This window comes from Cavia porcellus, unplaced genomic scaffold (genome assembly GCF_034190915.1).
Source record: "Cavia porcellus strain 051 isolate PalLab524CR breed Dunkin Hartley unplaced genomic scaffold, mCavPor4.1 scaffold_13, whole genome shotgun sequence".
In the NCBI taxonomy this organism is placed as follows: Eukaryota; Metazoa; Chordata; class Mammalia; order Rodentia; family Caviidae; genus Cavia; species Cavia porcellus.
The window spans coordinates 32,081,741-32,096,388 of NW_026947496.1; the positions used below are offsets into that span (position 1 = coordinate 32,081,741).

General features: G+C 44.4%; 1 protein-coding gene across 3 annotated transcripts in view; it reads left to right on the top strand.

Annotated features, from left to right (window-relative positions):
• The first annotated feature begins 261 nt into the window (after nt 1-261).
• The window catches only part of Disc1 (DISC1 scaffold protein), a 326,935-nt gene continuing 312,548 nt past the window's right edge, over nt 262-14,648 (top strand). For all 3 annotated transcript variants that reach the window (XR_010051226.1, XM_063260047.1, XM_063260045.1), the window contains exon 1: nt 262-403. Coding sequence is in view for 2 of the 3 variants with exons in the window: in XM_063260047.1 (XP_063116117.1) it covers nt 352-403 (52 nt within the window). In the remaining variant the exon portion in view is untranslated. The remainder of the gene's footprint in view (nt 404-14,648) is intronic.

Genomic DNA, 14,648 nt, shown 5'->3' on the forward strand with positions numbered 1-14,648 from the left:
CCACCCCAGTACCCTGTGTATGGGTGCGTCCTCGTCCTCCCCTCCACCACCTCCAGATCCCCGGTCACTTCCTGAAGCGGGGAGGCGCCTCGCACCCACCCGGACCCCCAGCCTATCCTTCCCGGGCGCCGCCCCACCGCACTTCCCCTCTCGTTTTTGCCCGGAAAAGAGCCAGAGCCAAAAGCGAACTTCCCGAGGTCGCGAGGTTCCGCTCCCGCCAGCAGCGCCTGGCCGCGCGCGTGTGTGCGTGCGTGGGTAAGCGCCCGGGCCGGGTAGGAAACGCAGCCTCGGCGGGCGGCGGGAGGAAGCAGCCGCCGCAGCCCCCTTCCCGCGGCCCTGGGCGGCGGGAGCATGCCGGGCGGGGCTCCCCGGGGCGCCCCGGGCGCCGGCGGCCACCGCGCAGGTAGGGCGGGGTCGGCGCGCAGCCGCGAGTCGCGCAGGTCGGGGAGCCCCTGTAGAGTGAGGGAGGCCGAGGCGGGGCGGCAGGGCAGAGCGGGCCTCGGGCCCCGCCAAGCGACCGGCGGCGACGCGGCCCCACAGCCGGCGAGTCCCTAGCCGGTCTCTCTCTGGTGGCGCTGCACCCCAGCCCCGTCCCACCGCCGCGGGACTCCCGGGGAAGAGGGGGCGAGCTCCCCCCAGCTGCTGGCGCCCGGCCTCCCCGCCCACTTCCTACTTGGGTCGGTGCCGCCGCGGCTGAGCGTGGGCCTCCTGCCAGCCCTCGGGGGTGACCTCGAGTTGGGGGCTGGCCGCGTTCACCAGTGACAGGACTCGTCTCCTCACCCTTAAAACAAGCGCAGGGTGCTTAGGGTTTTCTTGGAGAATGAAACGTGGAGTTAGGAAACTACTCAGGGCCTTGGTTGGCCAGCAGGGGGCCGGGCATCTTCGAGGCCTCCCTCACATGTTAGCCTCGGTTTCCTCAAAAGTGAGAGCACGTTGAAACTATCCAGCTTCTCCGACTTCCTTAGCTTTGCTCTGTGCTAAAGCATTCCGCAGACGTGCCTTCTGTGGATAACACCAGTGTTATCCACAGGTTACAGGTTAGAGACAGCCTTTTACGTCTCAGACCTAGACTCAGCTGTGCCTCAGTTTCCCCATTTATAAAAGGTACAGATTATGGTATGTATTTTGTTTTTGGTACCGGGAATCAAACTCACAACCTTATACTTGCCAGGCAGGCATTGAGCTAATCCTGGGCCCCAGATTATGGTATCTAGAGGGCAGTGTTGCTATGAGATTAAATAGTGGTGGATGTGGACCCCTGAAATAGGGAGCAAGGTCTCACAAACCTTAGTCGCTATGTTTACTAAGGAAGGCCTAAATAATTTGGAGTAATCTGAGAATATCAGCTTGATGAGAGTACAAGCACCAAAGCATTTATGAAGAAATTCGGTTTCATTGTGCTCAGGCCCTCTGGGTTTCAGCGGAGACTTGCAGGGAGTACAAAGAGCCTGGACAAGAAAGCTGCTTTCTGCATTCAGACTGAGACCTTGAGCCTCAGTCTACTCATCTGCTTACAGAAAAGAGAAGGAAGCTGGGGGTGGTGAGGACCTTCTTGTGCTGATAGTGTTGCCTGAGGATCAGATGGGTAAAGCATCTGATGTCTGGTGGAGTCCGAGTTTGTGCAGGGCAAGCAGAAGGTGTCACATTATTAGGAAGGAATAAAAATGTCTCCACTGTGCCATGTGCAGGCCATCTTTTGTCAGTTCCTTTGATGAAATCCTCCCCCAGCCTTTGTTGGGCTGGTGTTACAATCCTTGCTTTCCCTACCACCCAGCTGACTTTCGGAGTCCCTCTCTCTTCCCTCTCATACAGCTGTTAAGTGTAGACGGGAATTAGAATGTGGATGTGGGTGCCTCTCACAACTGTCCTAGGCAGTGGTTGGCTGGAAGTTAGCAAATGGAGCAGATGTGCAGAGTAGGCCTACGTTAGATTGTCAGTAACAGCATCTGACATATTTACAGAGCTGAAAATAGAGTGAATTGTTAACCCCTGGTAGAAGAGACTGGAGTTGTCTTAATTTTTTTGCCTGTATTTTATAAGTCCCATTTCTAAACTCTTACAACAAAGAATGAAGAAAATTTGAGCAGAAAAAAGGTGTTAAATTCAAAAGAACAAATTGTGAGATCTTATTGCAAGTCTCAGGCAAGGTGGAATTTGGATGATGTCCTATTTTAAGTCACTTATGTTTGCCAGGACTCAGGATGGCACATGAGGTGGAGCTGAGATGGTGACTTTTGGTGTCACGGTCACTTTTCAGGGCTGAGCCTCAGGACACTGCTGAGCTCACTGTTCACCTGGCGTGAGGGTGGGGAAGGGCAGGGCGGTGGAGCACAGGCCTAATGAATCTGCACAGAAACAATTCCTAGTTCATTTGCTTCCCAAATGAAGTTTTGCTTCTGGATCTTTGTTTTTCCAAAAGCAATGCTTGCTCATTACAGGAAGCACAGAAAGTTACAAATGAGTCTTTACCAACTGTAATCTCACAAGGGCTCTCAGATAGCTTGTTGTCTCTGTTCTTGTTATTCATTTCTGTGCGTGCTCATCAATTGATATCTATTTCAAAGATGGGATGCAGGCTAGTATTGTTTTCCTTAAATGATGATGTGATGCTTGCTCATAGCTCACACATTAAAGCATTAATTTAGAAAAAGAAAACAATTTATTATGCTTACTAAAACTTCCTTTTAAAGAGATCTTAGCTGGGCATGATGGCACATACCTGGAATCCCAGCACTGGGGAGGCTGAGGCAGGATTGCTGTGAGTTCAAAGCCAGCCTGGACTACTTAAGTGATTTCAATGCCAGCTTACACTGCATAGTGAGACCCTGTCTCAAAAGAAAAAAGAAGTATTTTAAAAAAATATTAAAATTTGGGGCTATGAATGAAGCTTAGTGGTAGGGTGCTTGTCTAGCACTTGGAAGACCCTAGGTTCCATTACCCACACCAAAAACCAAGCAACTCCCCCAAAGTTTTAAGTTTTTGATTGGAGACCTATTAAAGATTTAATGATGCTTGAATTTTTATTGTGGTTTTCATTAAGTTTGCTCCCAGAGCTACAGAGCAAAGAGAGGTTACAATTGGTGATCTTTATAAGCTTTAGAGACTAGCTGGACCAAAGTTTCCGAGCCTAGTACTAGGTAACATTTTAGAGCCAGCTTTTCATAAATCATGATGATAATCATCAGTGATATGCTTTGCTGTCATGCAACCCAGGCAGAGTGTGCCACTCCCAGAGGTGTCTTTGGCAGCCAGACTGGGGTGGGGCTGATCCTCTCCTGCCACAGCGAGGGCTACCTGTGGGCTGAGGGTTTTTCCTCATCACCATTCACTAAAGCAGGGCTTTCAGCCTTAAGGAGTCTGATTGTTCTTGACCTTAATGACTGTGATTAAAATTATTCCTTGGCAAGCGATTCCTGTGTAACAATGCAGTTTTAAATTTTTAAAAATTTTTTAACATTTTGACTTTTTTATTAGTACAAATTTGTCATACATTTGATCACGTTCATCATAATGTACCTGTACATCATGTATCTTAGTTCTTTTTTCCCTTTGCGTTCTCCTTCCTTTAGCCCTTCTTCTCCTCCCCATTTACATAAACTTAGTTTCTATTTTTTCCCCTTTCATTCTTTTTCCCCTTCTTTCCCTTCTCTCTCCTTCCTCCTTTTTTCCCTTCCCATTTGAACATGTTCTTCCTACTCCCCAGTATCCTCCATTTTGCTCCTTATTTGCCCTTTGGGTTTCTCACATGAGAGAGGCAATGCAATATTTAACCTTGTGTATTTGATTTATTTCACTTAAGATAATGGTCTCGAGGTGCATCTATTTCCCTACAAATGATTCAGGCTTATCTCTTTATGGCAGAGTAGGCCTCCATTATATATATATATATATATATATATATATATATATATTTTTTTTTTTTTTTTTTGTAGCAGATACTTGTTTTGCTTTCAAAGAGTTTACCAGCTGCTTCTCTGAGCAAAAGCTTTTGCAGCTTCTGATTTGGGAGAACAGTGTCTGGCCAATGCAGGAAATATTTATATGTGGCTTCCGAGGTGGTAAAGGCCCATGTAGTGTGCTCAGTTGTTCACATGACCATCCATCCTGTGTCTTGCTCAGTTTTCCTGCCCTGGTCCCCTTTGGATGGTCAGTACAGTTGGGATTCTTCCAGTTAGTAGGATCCTGTAACCCTGACCATAAGAGAGAGTCACAGAGCTTACTACTGGATGAAACTGCAGAAGATAAACTGGTTGACCCCTTGTGTTCTGGCAGATGAGGCCTTGATGCCTGCATTTAAAAGGTGCAGCTCTGGAGAACTGTGTATTTGGAATCCTAGCCTTATATTTTCATTCCTATGTCAACTTCAGGTGCTCATCCTGAAAAAAAAAGTGGCTAAACTTGTACCCGATTTCTGTAGAATTTGCCTGTCATGGTGGCGCTTCTACCTTTTATTGGCATGTGGGTTTTGACTCTCAAAGAAATGCAGGTGAGGTAGTAAACTTCTTGAGGGAGGACTGCCACCTTTGAGGACCATGCACATGTCACAGAGTGTTGAGAGCTGTGGCAAAGCTTAGAGGGCCCCACTAAGTCGTGTGACTCATTGCTGTATATGGTATGTTAAATGAATTGACCTTTCCTTTTATTTCTTTAGTCATCTAGCTCAATGGTAAAGCAATGTGTAGCATGCAAAGAGACCCTGGGTTTGATCTCTAACACTGAAAAAAGGATAACTGAAATCTGCTAAAAATAGCAGTTGTGTCTTAATGAAATGGCCATTTTGAAAAGTAGTGAACTTTTTGTTACTGGAAGCATGTAAGTCAGCATTGGATGATTCTGGAGTAAAAGCCGTGGAGGGTCTGCCCTGGGGAGGGCAGCTGTGCGAGACAGTGTCACACGCAGGGGCCTTTCCGGATCTAGGATTCTGTAATCCTTGTGCTGGAGGCCTGGATTTTAGCTGTGATGTACATTTCCCATCCTCTCCTACTGGGTTTTCTCATTTTGCCTCCGCGCCTCCCCAGGTGGCTCAGTTGTCAGATGCCTGCCCGGATGGCTCCCGGCAGTCAGCCACCTGCGCCCAGCACCTACTCTCACCCCCTGGAGCCAAGCACATCTCGGGCTGATATTAACCATCAACATGATTATGTTCACCCAGGTGAACAAATCTCCCAAGAATAGAAACGTGCGTTTGACAGGTGGCCCTGCAGAGAGACTAATTGCTTTTAGAGGTTGAACGATAAAATACCTAGTTTAATGAGTGAACTGGCTCCTGGTTGTGGAATCTGAGTTGCAGCTCTGTATTGTGACATACACACCAATCTGACTTTTTTTTTCACACTTGGTGTTTCCTGATTTGTGAATGGATTGGTAAGAGGATGTGACATAATCCTTGGGCTTATTTTTAACTCAGGAGGATGTATGTGTTTTGTCTTTATAAATGAAAGCATCTTAGTCAGACACTGATGAAAAAAGGATTATCTTATAGCAGTTAAATAAAAATACAATTCAGAGATAAGTTAGGATTCTCATGTTTCTAATTTATTGGAGGCCTAGAATCACAAAAGCTGTTTTGTGATCACAAAACTCCTGATGAAAAAGTTTGTGTATTGCAGTGTGTTCCTCTTGTGCTTTGTATGGCAGTCATAGGTCTGGCCAAGTGAAAAGTGAGGGTGGTGTCCATGAGGAGGGTAATCCACATTGTTTCCCTCCTAGAGACATTAACGTATATCTATTGATTCCTTTTGTTGCATTCATTCCTCTCTTCAAGGATATTTGTTACCTCCTGGCTGTGTGCACTGTGCCTTGTGCTGTATCTGCCAATACTAGTGGCTCAGTCATCAACTACCATCTAGTCTAGGGGGGACAATCCCAGGAAGCTTGGTGTTCTTTCCGAGAGGCTGTGTGTTGGTGGCTTCTTGAAAAATAGGACAGTGACAGGCTCGGAACAGAATGTAGACCAGGAAAGACAGGAAGAAGGGAAGAGAAGAAGCAAGACTGTGACACATATACTTTTTTTTAAAAACCACAAACTGCTCAGAAGGCTGAGATAGGAGGATTCCTATACCTTCAGGGCCAGCCTGGTCTACATAGTGAGTTCAGGATCCACCTGAATCATATAGCGAGACCCTGTCTCAAAAAACCAAAACAAACAACAAACAAACCAACCCTCACAAACTCAGAACCCCAAGCTTCCTCTACTTCTGCAGTGGTCCGAGCTGATTGGACCTGCAGGGAGGTTTTGGCCACCAGAATAGAGGATGTGGGTGTCTTAGGACCTGAGCATGGTGAGCTTTCACTCAGCTGCAGTGCATGCTTGGAGTGTGTCAGGCTGGCTGTCCACCAGATGGCATGGCCACAGCGTGTGTCCAGCCTCCGGAACTGTGTGCTCACTAGACCTCTTGCGGTTGAACCCTGTGTCAGAGGCCAAGTGGTGTGGGCCTTATGCCCTGGATTGTTCTCTTGGTGCGGCCTCTGGGGGTCAATCCTCCAATGCCACAATTTGTGACTGCAGGCAAATGATGCCCTTTGCTGTGCTCCACCCTGCTGTGGGGGCACTGCTGGTCTCGGAGGGTGACGACTTACACGGTTGCTGTCCTCTGCCCAAGGGAGAGGGTTGCAATTATCATTGGGCCTAACTGCCAGTCAGCAATGGCAGTCTCTGAGCAGCTCCTTTGGCACGTGGTACACTCTCATGGTTCTGAGGGGTGTAGTGAGGTAATTGATGACATAGTCACCAGGGCAGTGAAGGTGGCTTAGCAGTCCGATTTGACCATGCAAGGTGAGGTCTAGTATGAACTTAGTGGGTCTCTGTGTTTTTGTGGGTAATTTGATTTTTTGTTTAACCTTGATGAAACTGCCAGCCATGTGAAATCTAGGCTCTGTAAAATCCTCTGTGAGGACGCTTTTGGGTTTGGGTTTCTCCCTCGGCTGCTGACCTCTCCTAATATGTTGACTGGTACATGTTAGATACACATTATGGTCACATTCATCATAGGGAATTCCCACCTGTACATGATATATCTTGCTTCTTTTTTTTTCCCATTCTGCTCCTTACCCTTCAACCCCTCTTCCCCTCGTTTATAAATGCTTTGTTTCCATTTTTTCTTTTTCCCTTCCTTCATTCCTTCCTTCTCTTTTCCATCCTACCTAGTTCCACTTCCCATTTGAACATTTTCTTCCTATTTCACAATATTAATAATGCATTTTGGTCCTTTTTTACACTTTTGGTTTTTCACATCAGAGAAACAATGCAGTATTTACACATGTGTGTTCAACTTATTTCACATAAGAGTATAGTCTAAAGGTACATCTGTTTACCTGGAAATGTCTCAAGTTTTCCTTCTTTATGGCTGAGTAGTACTCCATTGTATAATAAAATCATATTTTCTTTATCCTTTCATTGTTTTATGGGCATTTGGGCTGTTTCCAAGATTTAGCTATTACAAACTATGCTGCTATAAATATGGGTGCATATATATTGCTGTGTTTCACCCTTATACGAAAAGCATATATACGATGATTTTAATTCTTTGGGGAAAACACCAAGAAGGGGACTAGTTGGGTCAAATGGAACCTTTAGTTTTAGTCTTTTGAGGAATCTCCGCACTGATTACACAGTGGTTGCACCAGTCTATACTCTCACCAACAATGGAAAAGAGTTCCTTTTTCCCCATAGCCTGCCAGCATTTGTTATTGGTTGATTTCTTGATGTTAACCAGGAGCCAGTTCACTCGTCCTTTCTGGACTGAGATAGAATCTCAGCCTTGTTTTAATTTGCATCTCTTAAATGACCAGTAAGGTTCAACATTTTTTCATAATTTATTTGCCATTTGTACTTCTTGTATTTATTGCACTTCTTTATCTGAGAAGTATGTATTCATTTCAGATGCCCATTTTTGGATTGGGTCTTTAAGTGGGGGTATGATTTTTTTTTTTGAGCTTTTTATATATTCTAGATCTAAGGACCAGTGGAACAGATTAGAAGATACAGAAACAACTCCAAACACACTCAGCCACCTTATCTTTGACAAAAGGGCTAAACATCTTCCCTGAAAGAAAGACAGCTTCTTTAATAAATGATGCTGGAAAATCTGGCTTTCCACATGTTGAAGACTAAAGTGAGACTCGTGTCTCTCACCATGCATGAAAAAAACCTCAAAATGAATCAAAGATCTAAATAATAAAACAGAAACAGTAAATCTGCTGGAGGATAGAATAGGTAGAACTCTTGCTGACACAGGTATAGGCAGATTTTATGAATAAAACCTTGTTTACAGGGGAACTGTCACAAAGAATCAACACCTGGGATCTCATCTTTTTAAAGAGGTTTTACACAGTAAAAGAAATCTCACCAACAGAGTGGAGAGACAAAGCACAGTATGGGGAACATTTTTCGTCAGCTACTCAAAGGACTAATATTTAGAATATATAAAGAACTCCACCAATGTTGCTGATACAGTTTCATACCCAAAGAGGGCACCCTAACGCTGAAGGCCAGCTCCACAGCTTGTTTGCTGTAACCTGCTTGCTTTTCTTTCCAAAGGCAGTTTCCTTCTCCACTAGCTTCTCAGATGTTTCGGTTCAGGGTTGAAATTACTACAGTTCAGACTTTAATAAAACCGTTGCTGAAGGCCCGGGTCCCTGGGCACACTGGGGTAGAGGAGAGACCGCAGGCTTTTCCTTCCCACGGACTCTCGCTGGCTCCCTGCACATTTGTGGAGCTGTTTCTTCTCAGCCGTGTCCGCTTTTGTGTCACTGAGTAATTGGCAACCAATTTGGCCCATCCTGTGGGTTCCTTCAGCATTGTCTGCTGCAGCTGAAGGACTCAAAGCCCTCTCAGTGTCGGGAGAATGCTGGCGCGTTCTCTGGAAGCCTCAGAGGCGGATCAATGAGCCTGTTGTTCCCGCAGCAAAACTCCCCAGGAAATGCTGGCTTTAGATCCGGCTGTTTGGATCTCTGTTCTTTAGATTTGACTATTTAGGCCTCCTTCGCCTGGAGCAGCAAGTTGTGCAGGAAGTAAAGGAATGGAAGAGCGCTGTCTGCAGTGACTGGGGCTGACCGGACTGGTCCGTGTGTACCATCTGCAGGCTGGGACAGTGGGGAGAATGCCGCTCCCTCGTGCTTTTGGGAAAACTGCCCGAGCAGGGGATGCAGTCTGAAGGGCAGAGTAGGCCTCACCACCCTCGGTTGTCATGGAGGAGCTGTGATCAGGTTTCAGATCTCTACCGCTCTTCTGCCACTCAGCGACAGGAGTGAGATTGGGCCATTTAATTTGCCCCATCTGTGTGTGGCACAACGGCAAGCTTACTTTACAGTAAGAGGCTTAAAGAACAGTGGCATATTAAGGTGGGCTGCAGCCTACAGTGGCATACGAGGTGCCTATACAGGAGTGATGGGGCCTGGCGCTGAGTTTGTAATTCATCAGCTCAGCGGCCACCCTCTTCTGATTTACCTGCCCCAAGGGGACATCTTCTTATAGCTCATCACCCCAGAGTGGTGTCCCTGAAAGTTTGTACACCTGTCTGGCAGCAGCCCTGTTAACAGGGGAAGGACGAGGTTAATGGGCCGACAGCATCCAGGAGGGGAAGCTTTGTGGCTTGCCTTGTCCGGCTCCATTGCTTCACTTTCACTGAAGTGCTCTGATTACCATCCTTAGAGTGGATGGCTTTTAGGACACTGTGCTGCCCTGAGCATGTTCTAAGGTCAAGTAGGAAGCTGCCTTTTTTGGTTCACTCCAGGCTCATGAATTTTCTGGCCACTCATTTCCTTAAGAATCTAGTAAGGTTCTGTTCTCTCTCTCTGTCTCTTTCTATATGTATTTTGATAGATAATAATTGTATGACTATATGAAGTATGATGTGATGCTTTGAAAAATGTATGTATCCACTATGGAATGAATAACTCAAGCTAATTAACGTATCTATCACTTCACATGGATTTTTTTGTGGTGCAAAATTCTCATGGCAACTTTGGAATACAAGTTATATTGTTATTAACCAAGGGCACACGCTGTGCCATAGATTTAAGAAACTTACTCCTGTCTAACTGAACCTTGTTCTCTGACGAGCTCCTTCCCTTCTCCAGCTGACCCAGTGCCTGGTTCCCACCATTCTGCGCTCTGCTTCTGGGTTTGGCTCTTTTAATTCCCACCTGTAAGTGAGATCATGTGCCATTTTTGTGTCTGGCCTAGATAATTCTGTTTTCTTCTGTTAAGTTCTTCCTGCCGACAGCTACAGACATTATTATCAAACTTGGTTTATTGTACTCTGTTCTCCGCAGCCCTTTTCCCCCAGTGCCTACCCTAAGCTCCCGTGCTCTGATGGGAAAAGAAGACTTGCAGTCATTTCTGTGCCTCAGAGCCAAGCCTGCGGGCTTTCGCCACTCAGAAGTTCTTCAAATTGTATATTCAGGATTTAGAAATAGGACCTTTTCTAGGAGCTAGGGCTGTAGCTCAGTGATAGAGTGCTTGCTTAGCCCCTGGATTCAACTGCCTGTACTGCAGACAAAAAAACCACAAATGCACAAGAAGTAGAAATAGCTTTCCCAAACCTTTAGTCACATATTTGTGGACTCTCCTTTCATTTTATACTTGCAAACCAGTAGATTCTTGACTGAGCATCTCTCTTTCTCTCATATTACTTTATTATTTCTTTCATTCTATTACTAGTTTTCTCCTTCCTAACTTCCCCTCTACAGCTGAATGTGGCAGGTCCCAGGTCTGTCTTTCTGGGTACTGTAGGGATGGCTTTAGCAGATACTTTCAGTTGCTCTCCTGGGTCTCCGTCTTTCCAGCATCAGACTTGGGTGTCCTTGCTGTCAGTTTCCCTGTGAGTATACACCTGCTTTATTTTAGGTATTACCCACCTACGAATCACCAACTGTACCAGTTAACACTTGCTGTTATAACATGAAAACCCAAATCATCAGAATCACATCACTTTCAAAACTTGCTTCTTGCTGACATAAATTACAGCTGGAGGCAGGGTTGGTGGTGATGGGGTAGGGGGTCCACTCTGTTTAATCACTCAGGGGTTCAGACTGACCAGAGAATCAGGACATGGTTTACAGTCTCCAGAGCATCTATTCATATCTAACCTGTAGGCAGAGGAGTAAACAGAGTGGATGACTCTAAAGAGCCCTTTATAGGCCAGGCCTGGAAACAGCCTATCTCACTTTTGTCCACACCCTCATTGACCAAGAATTAGGGCTGGTCACGAGGGCACCTGTGACTGCAGGAAAGCTGAGAAATGTAGTCCCATTGTGTGTCTGGGAGCAAAGGAGCCCAGCTGATGGCGGCCAGTCTCTGCTTTGGTGTCCATAGATCAAGGACTCTTCTAAGGGCCTCTAATTCCAAGAAGTAGAAAGCTCTGCAATCTTCATCTTGCAGATGTGAAATCGGAGCCATGGAGGTAGGCAAGCTGCCCAGAGGTCACACAGCCGGCTGAGGATAGAGATGTCATTTGAACCCCGGCTACCCTGCCTCACACCTCCAACCTCATTCTTCATGCAGACTGAGAACTTCGAACACAGTTAAAAGCTAAACGTAAACTGTAAAATGTGGCACAGGTGACATACAGATTTAAAGATTAAAGATGAGAACTAGGGGTAATGAAAAAGAGGGAAAAATAACTGCAACTCAAACAAACAGGAGAATGACATACACATTATTCAGTGTCACAAAATATGGTAATTACAATACAGTAAGTGAAAATTAAAGTAGAATATAGGAAAAAGATGAAATGTTTGTAAGATACATGTAACTGGAAAAAATCACAATGAAGCAATGCAAAAGTGGTAAGATATTACAATGGAATAAAAATAAGTAAAAGTGAAAGTTAACCAAATTAGCAAATTACTGAGAAGAGCAATGCAAACTCAGGACTCAGTATTTAGTAGGACATGGTATGTCTAAGGTTCAGCATAACTGAAAGAGAAATTTTTTCTCTTCCAAATAAAAAAAGTAAAAACAAACAAAACCCCCAAAATATTACATGAGGCTAGAGCATTAGCAAATTACACTTTAGCAGGTGAAACAACCTGAAACTAAAGCATTCAAAAAAAGTAAATGGACAGAAACCAAAGGAGGAGCAACATAAATCCTGCTCATTCATTGCCTGCATCTGAATCTGTCGTGTGTGTGTGTGTGTGTGTGTGTATGTGTGTAAGTGTCTGTGTCTGTGTGTGTTGGGGGAGTCCTGGGGATGTTCTCAGGACTGAGATCCCTGGGGATGAGGGACCTCGAGTCCTGCCTGTACCTTACCTGAGTTCTGTTTTGCTGGAGCAAACTGATGCCAGCAAAACTAAAAGTAGGAAGTTGTAGGTCCTGGCTCCCCATGGGAGCTGTGAAAAACAAAACCAATGAAACAACCACTGGAGATTAACTGAAGTCGCCTTGCTGGAGCCTGGAGTCCAGTGAGAGGAACACAGCAGCTATGCATATGCCCAAATAAGAAAACAAGGCAAAGGCATAAAAATAATTATAAAAAAATCAATGCTAATGGGTATGCAGTGCATAAAGGCATAATTTGTGATATCAGTAGCCTGAATGGGAAGATGGAGCTGTATACAAGTAGAGTTTTTGTAAGGTTAAGTAGTATGTTTAAGTTGATATCACTTCAATATAATATGTTGTAATTTTGGGATATTATATGAAATTCACACATGCTCACTAATGGAGACACACCCAGAGATCTACAGGATATGCACAAAAGAAGATGAGAGAAGAATGAAAATGTGCCACCATTAAAAAATCAGTTAAGTACAAAGAAAAACAGCAATGGAAGAAATGAGAGACAAAATAACTATAGACATAACAGAAAACAGCAAATAGCCAATGTAATTACTTCTGTATCCATCATTATTTTAAATGTGAATGAATTACACTCCCCAATCAAAAGCAACGCTTGTTAGAATGGAATGTGATCCCATAAAATGCTGTCCAAAGAGACTTACTTAAATGTGAAGACACATGCATGTTGAAAGTGAAGAGTGGAACAAGAACGATATTCTATGCAAATAGTAAGAGACATCTCTATGAGTATCAGATACAGTAGAGTTTAAGTCAGAGATCATTAGAAGAAATGAGAGTGTTTTGTAGTAATAAAAGGCTCAATTTTCTGAGGAGACACAACAATCACAAACGTACGTGTAGCGAACACCAGATCTCTCAATGCGTGAAGCAAACAGTGACAGAATTACAGGGAGAAGCAAAATACTACAATAAAATGACTGAGTAAAGCAGTCCTTGGGCTGGTCCAGCCCACTCTCTGATGGCTGTGTCACCTGGTGTGGACAAGTGCAGTCTCCTGTGGCTCCTGACACTCAAGTCCCTGAACCGCACATGAATCATACGTCAGCTACATGGTGCTACAACTGGGCAGTTCACAATGCTGAATCCCGGCCTGGGTTGTATCCTCTTGCACTCCTGCTTGGAAAGCTAATTATTTCCATAAAGCCCTATCCCCTCCAGGAAGTCTCAGTCTCTCTCTGTCTCTGTCTGTCTGTCTGTGTGTGTCTCCTTCCCTCCTTCTTTCTTTCTTTTTGGTACTGGAGATTGAATCCAGGGCTTTGGCACTGAGATATATCTTTAGTCCTTTAGTTTTTATTTTGTGTCAAGGTCTTGCTACGTTGCCTGCGGATGGCCTGAAATTTGTGATCCTGATCCTCCTCCCTCAGCCTCACAAAGTGCTGGGATTACAGCCACGTGCCTCTATGCCCAGCTCAGGAAGCCTTTTTATGAGCCAAGATTCATGACTTATGTCACTGTCACTCAACCTATTACCCATTCTGTCTGTCTGTCTGCAACAATGATTTAACACATCAATGCAATACTTCAGTAATGAACAGATTATATATATATATATATATATATATAATTTTTGAGATAAGGTCTTGCTGTGCTGTTCAAGTTGATCTTGAGCTCACTTTGTAGCCCAGGCTGGTCTTGAACTCACAATGATCCTCTTGCCTCAGCCTCCCAAGTCCTGAGATTACAGCAGTGTTACCACCATGCCTGGCTTGGACAGATATATTCATATGTCATGTATTTGTTTGGTCTTCCCAGCCACATCTGCAGTTCCATGGGGCTTTATACTCCCTGGCATTCAACTGATTGTAGAAGCTCAGTTTTCTGTTAGATCAATAACTGTCTCCCTAAATTAGGCTCAAATACTGATTTTGAGCCTAAGGTTTGACCAGTGGAAGCATTGCAGATATTAAATTGGGTAGACATGGCCAATTTACTTAATTTTGTGAGTCTGAGGATCCTTAATTTTAGGTTTGGGGATAATTTATTGTGCCTTCATGTTGTGTATCAGGATGCATATTAATTATATATATATATATATATATATATATATTTTTTTTTTTTTTTGTCTTTTTCCTTTTTATTGGTACCGGGGATCGAACTCACGACTGCCTGCTTACAAGGCAGGTGCTTACGTCACTGAGCTAAACCTCCAGCCCCCATATGTTTATATATTAAGTATAATATATTTAATGTATTAATGTAATATTTATATACATTACTATCACCAAAGCCAAATAGGAAGTGTACTATTCTTATCCCTATTTTTTAGATGGGAAAACTGAGGCCCAGAGATAGTAAGTAACTTCCCAAAATTGTCCAATTCATAAATGGACAACTTAGGTTT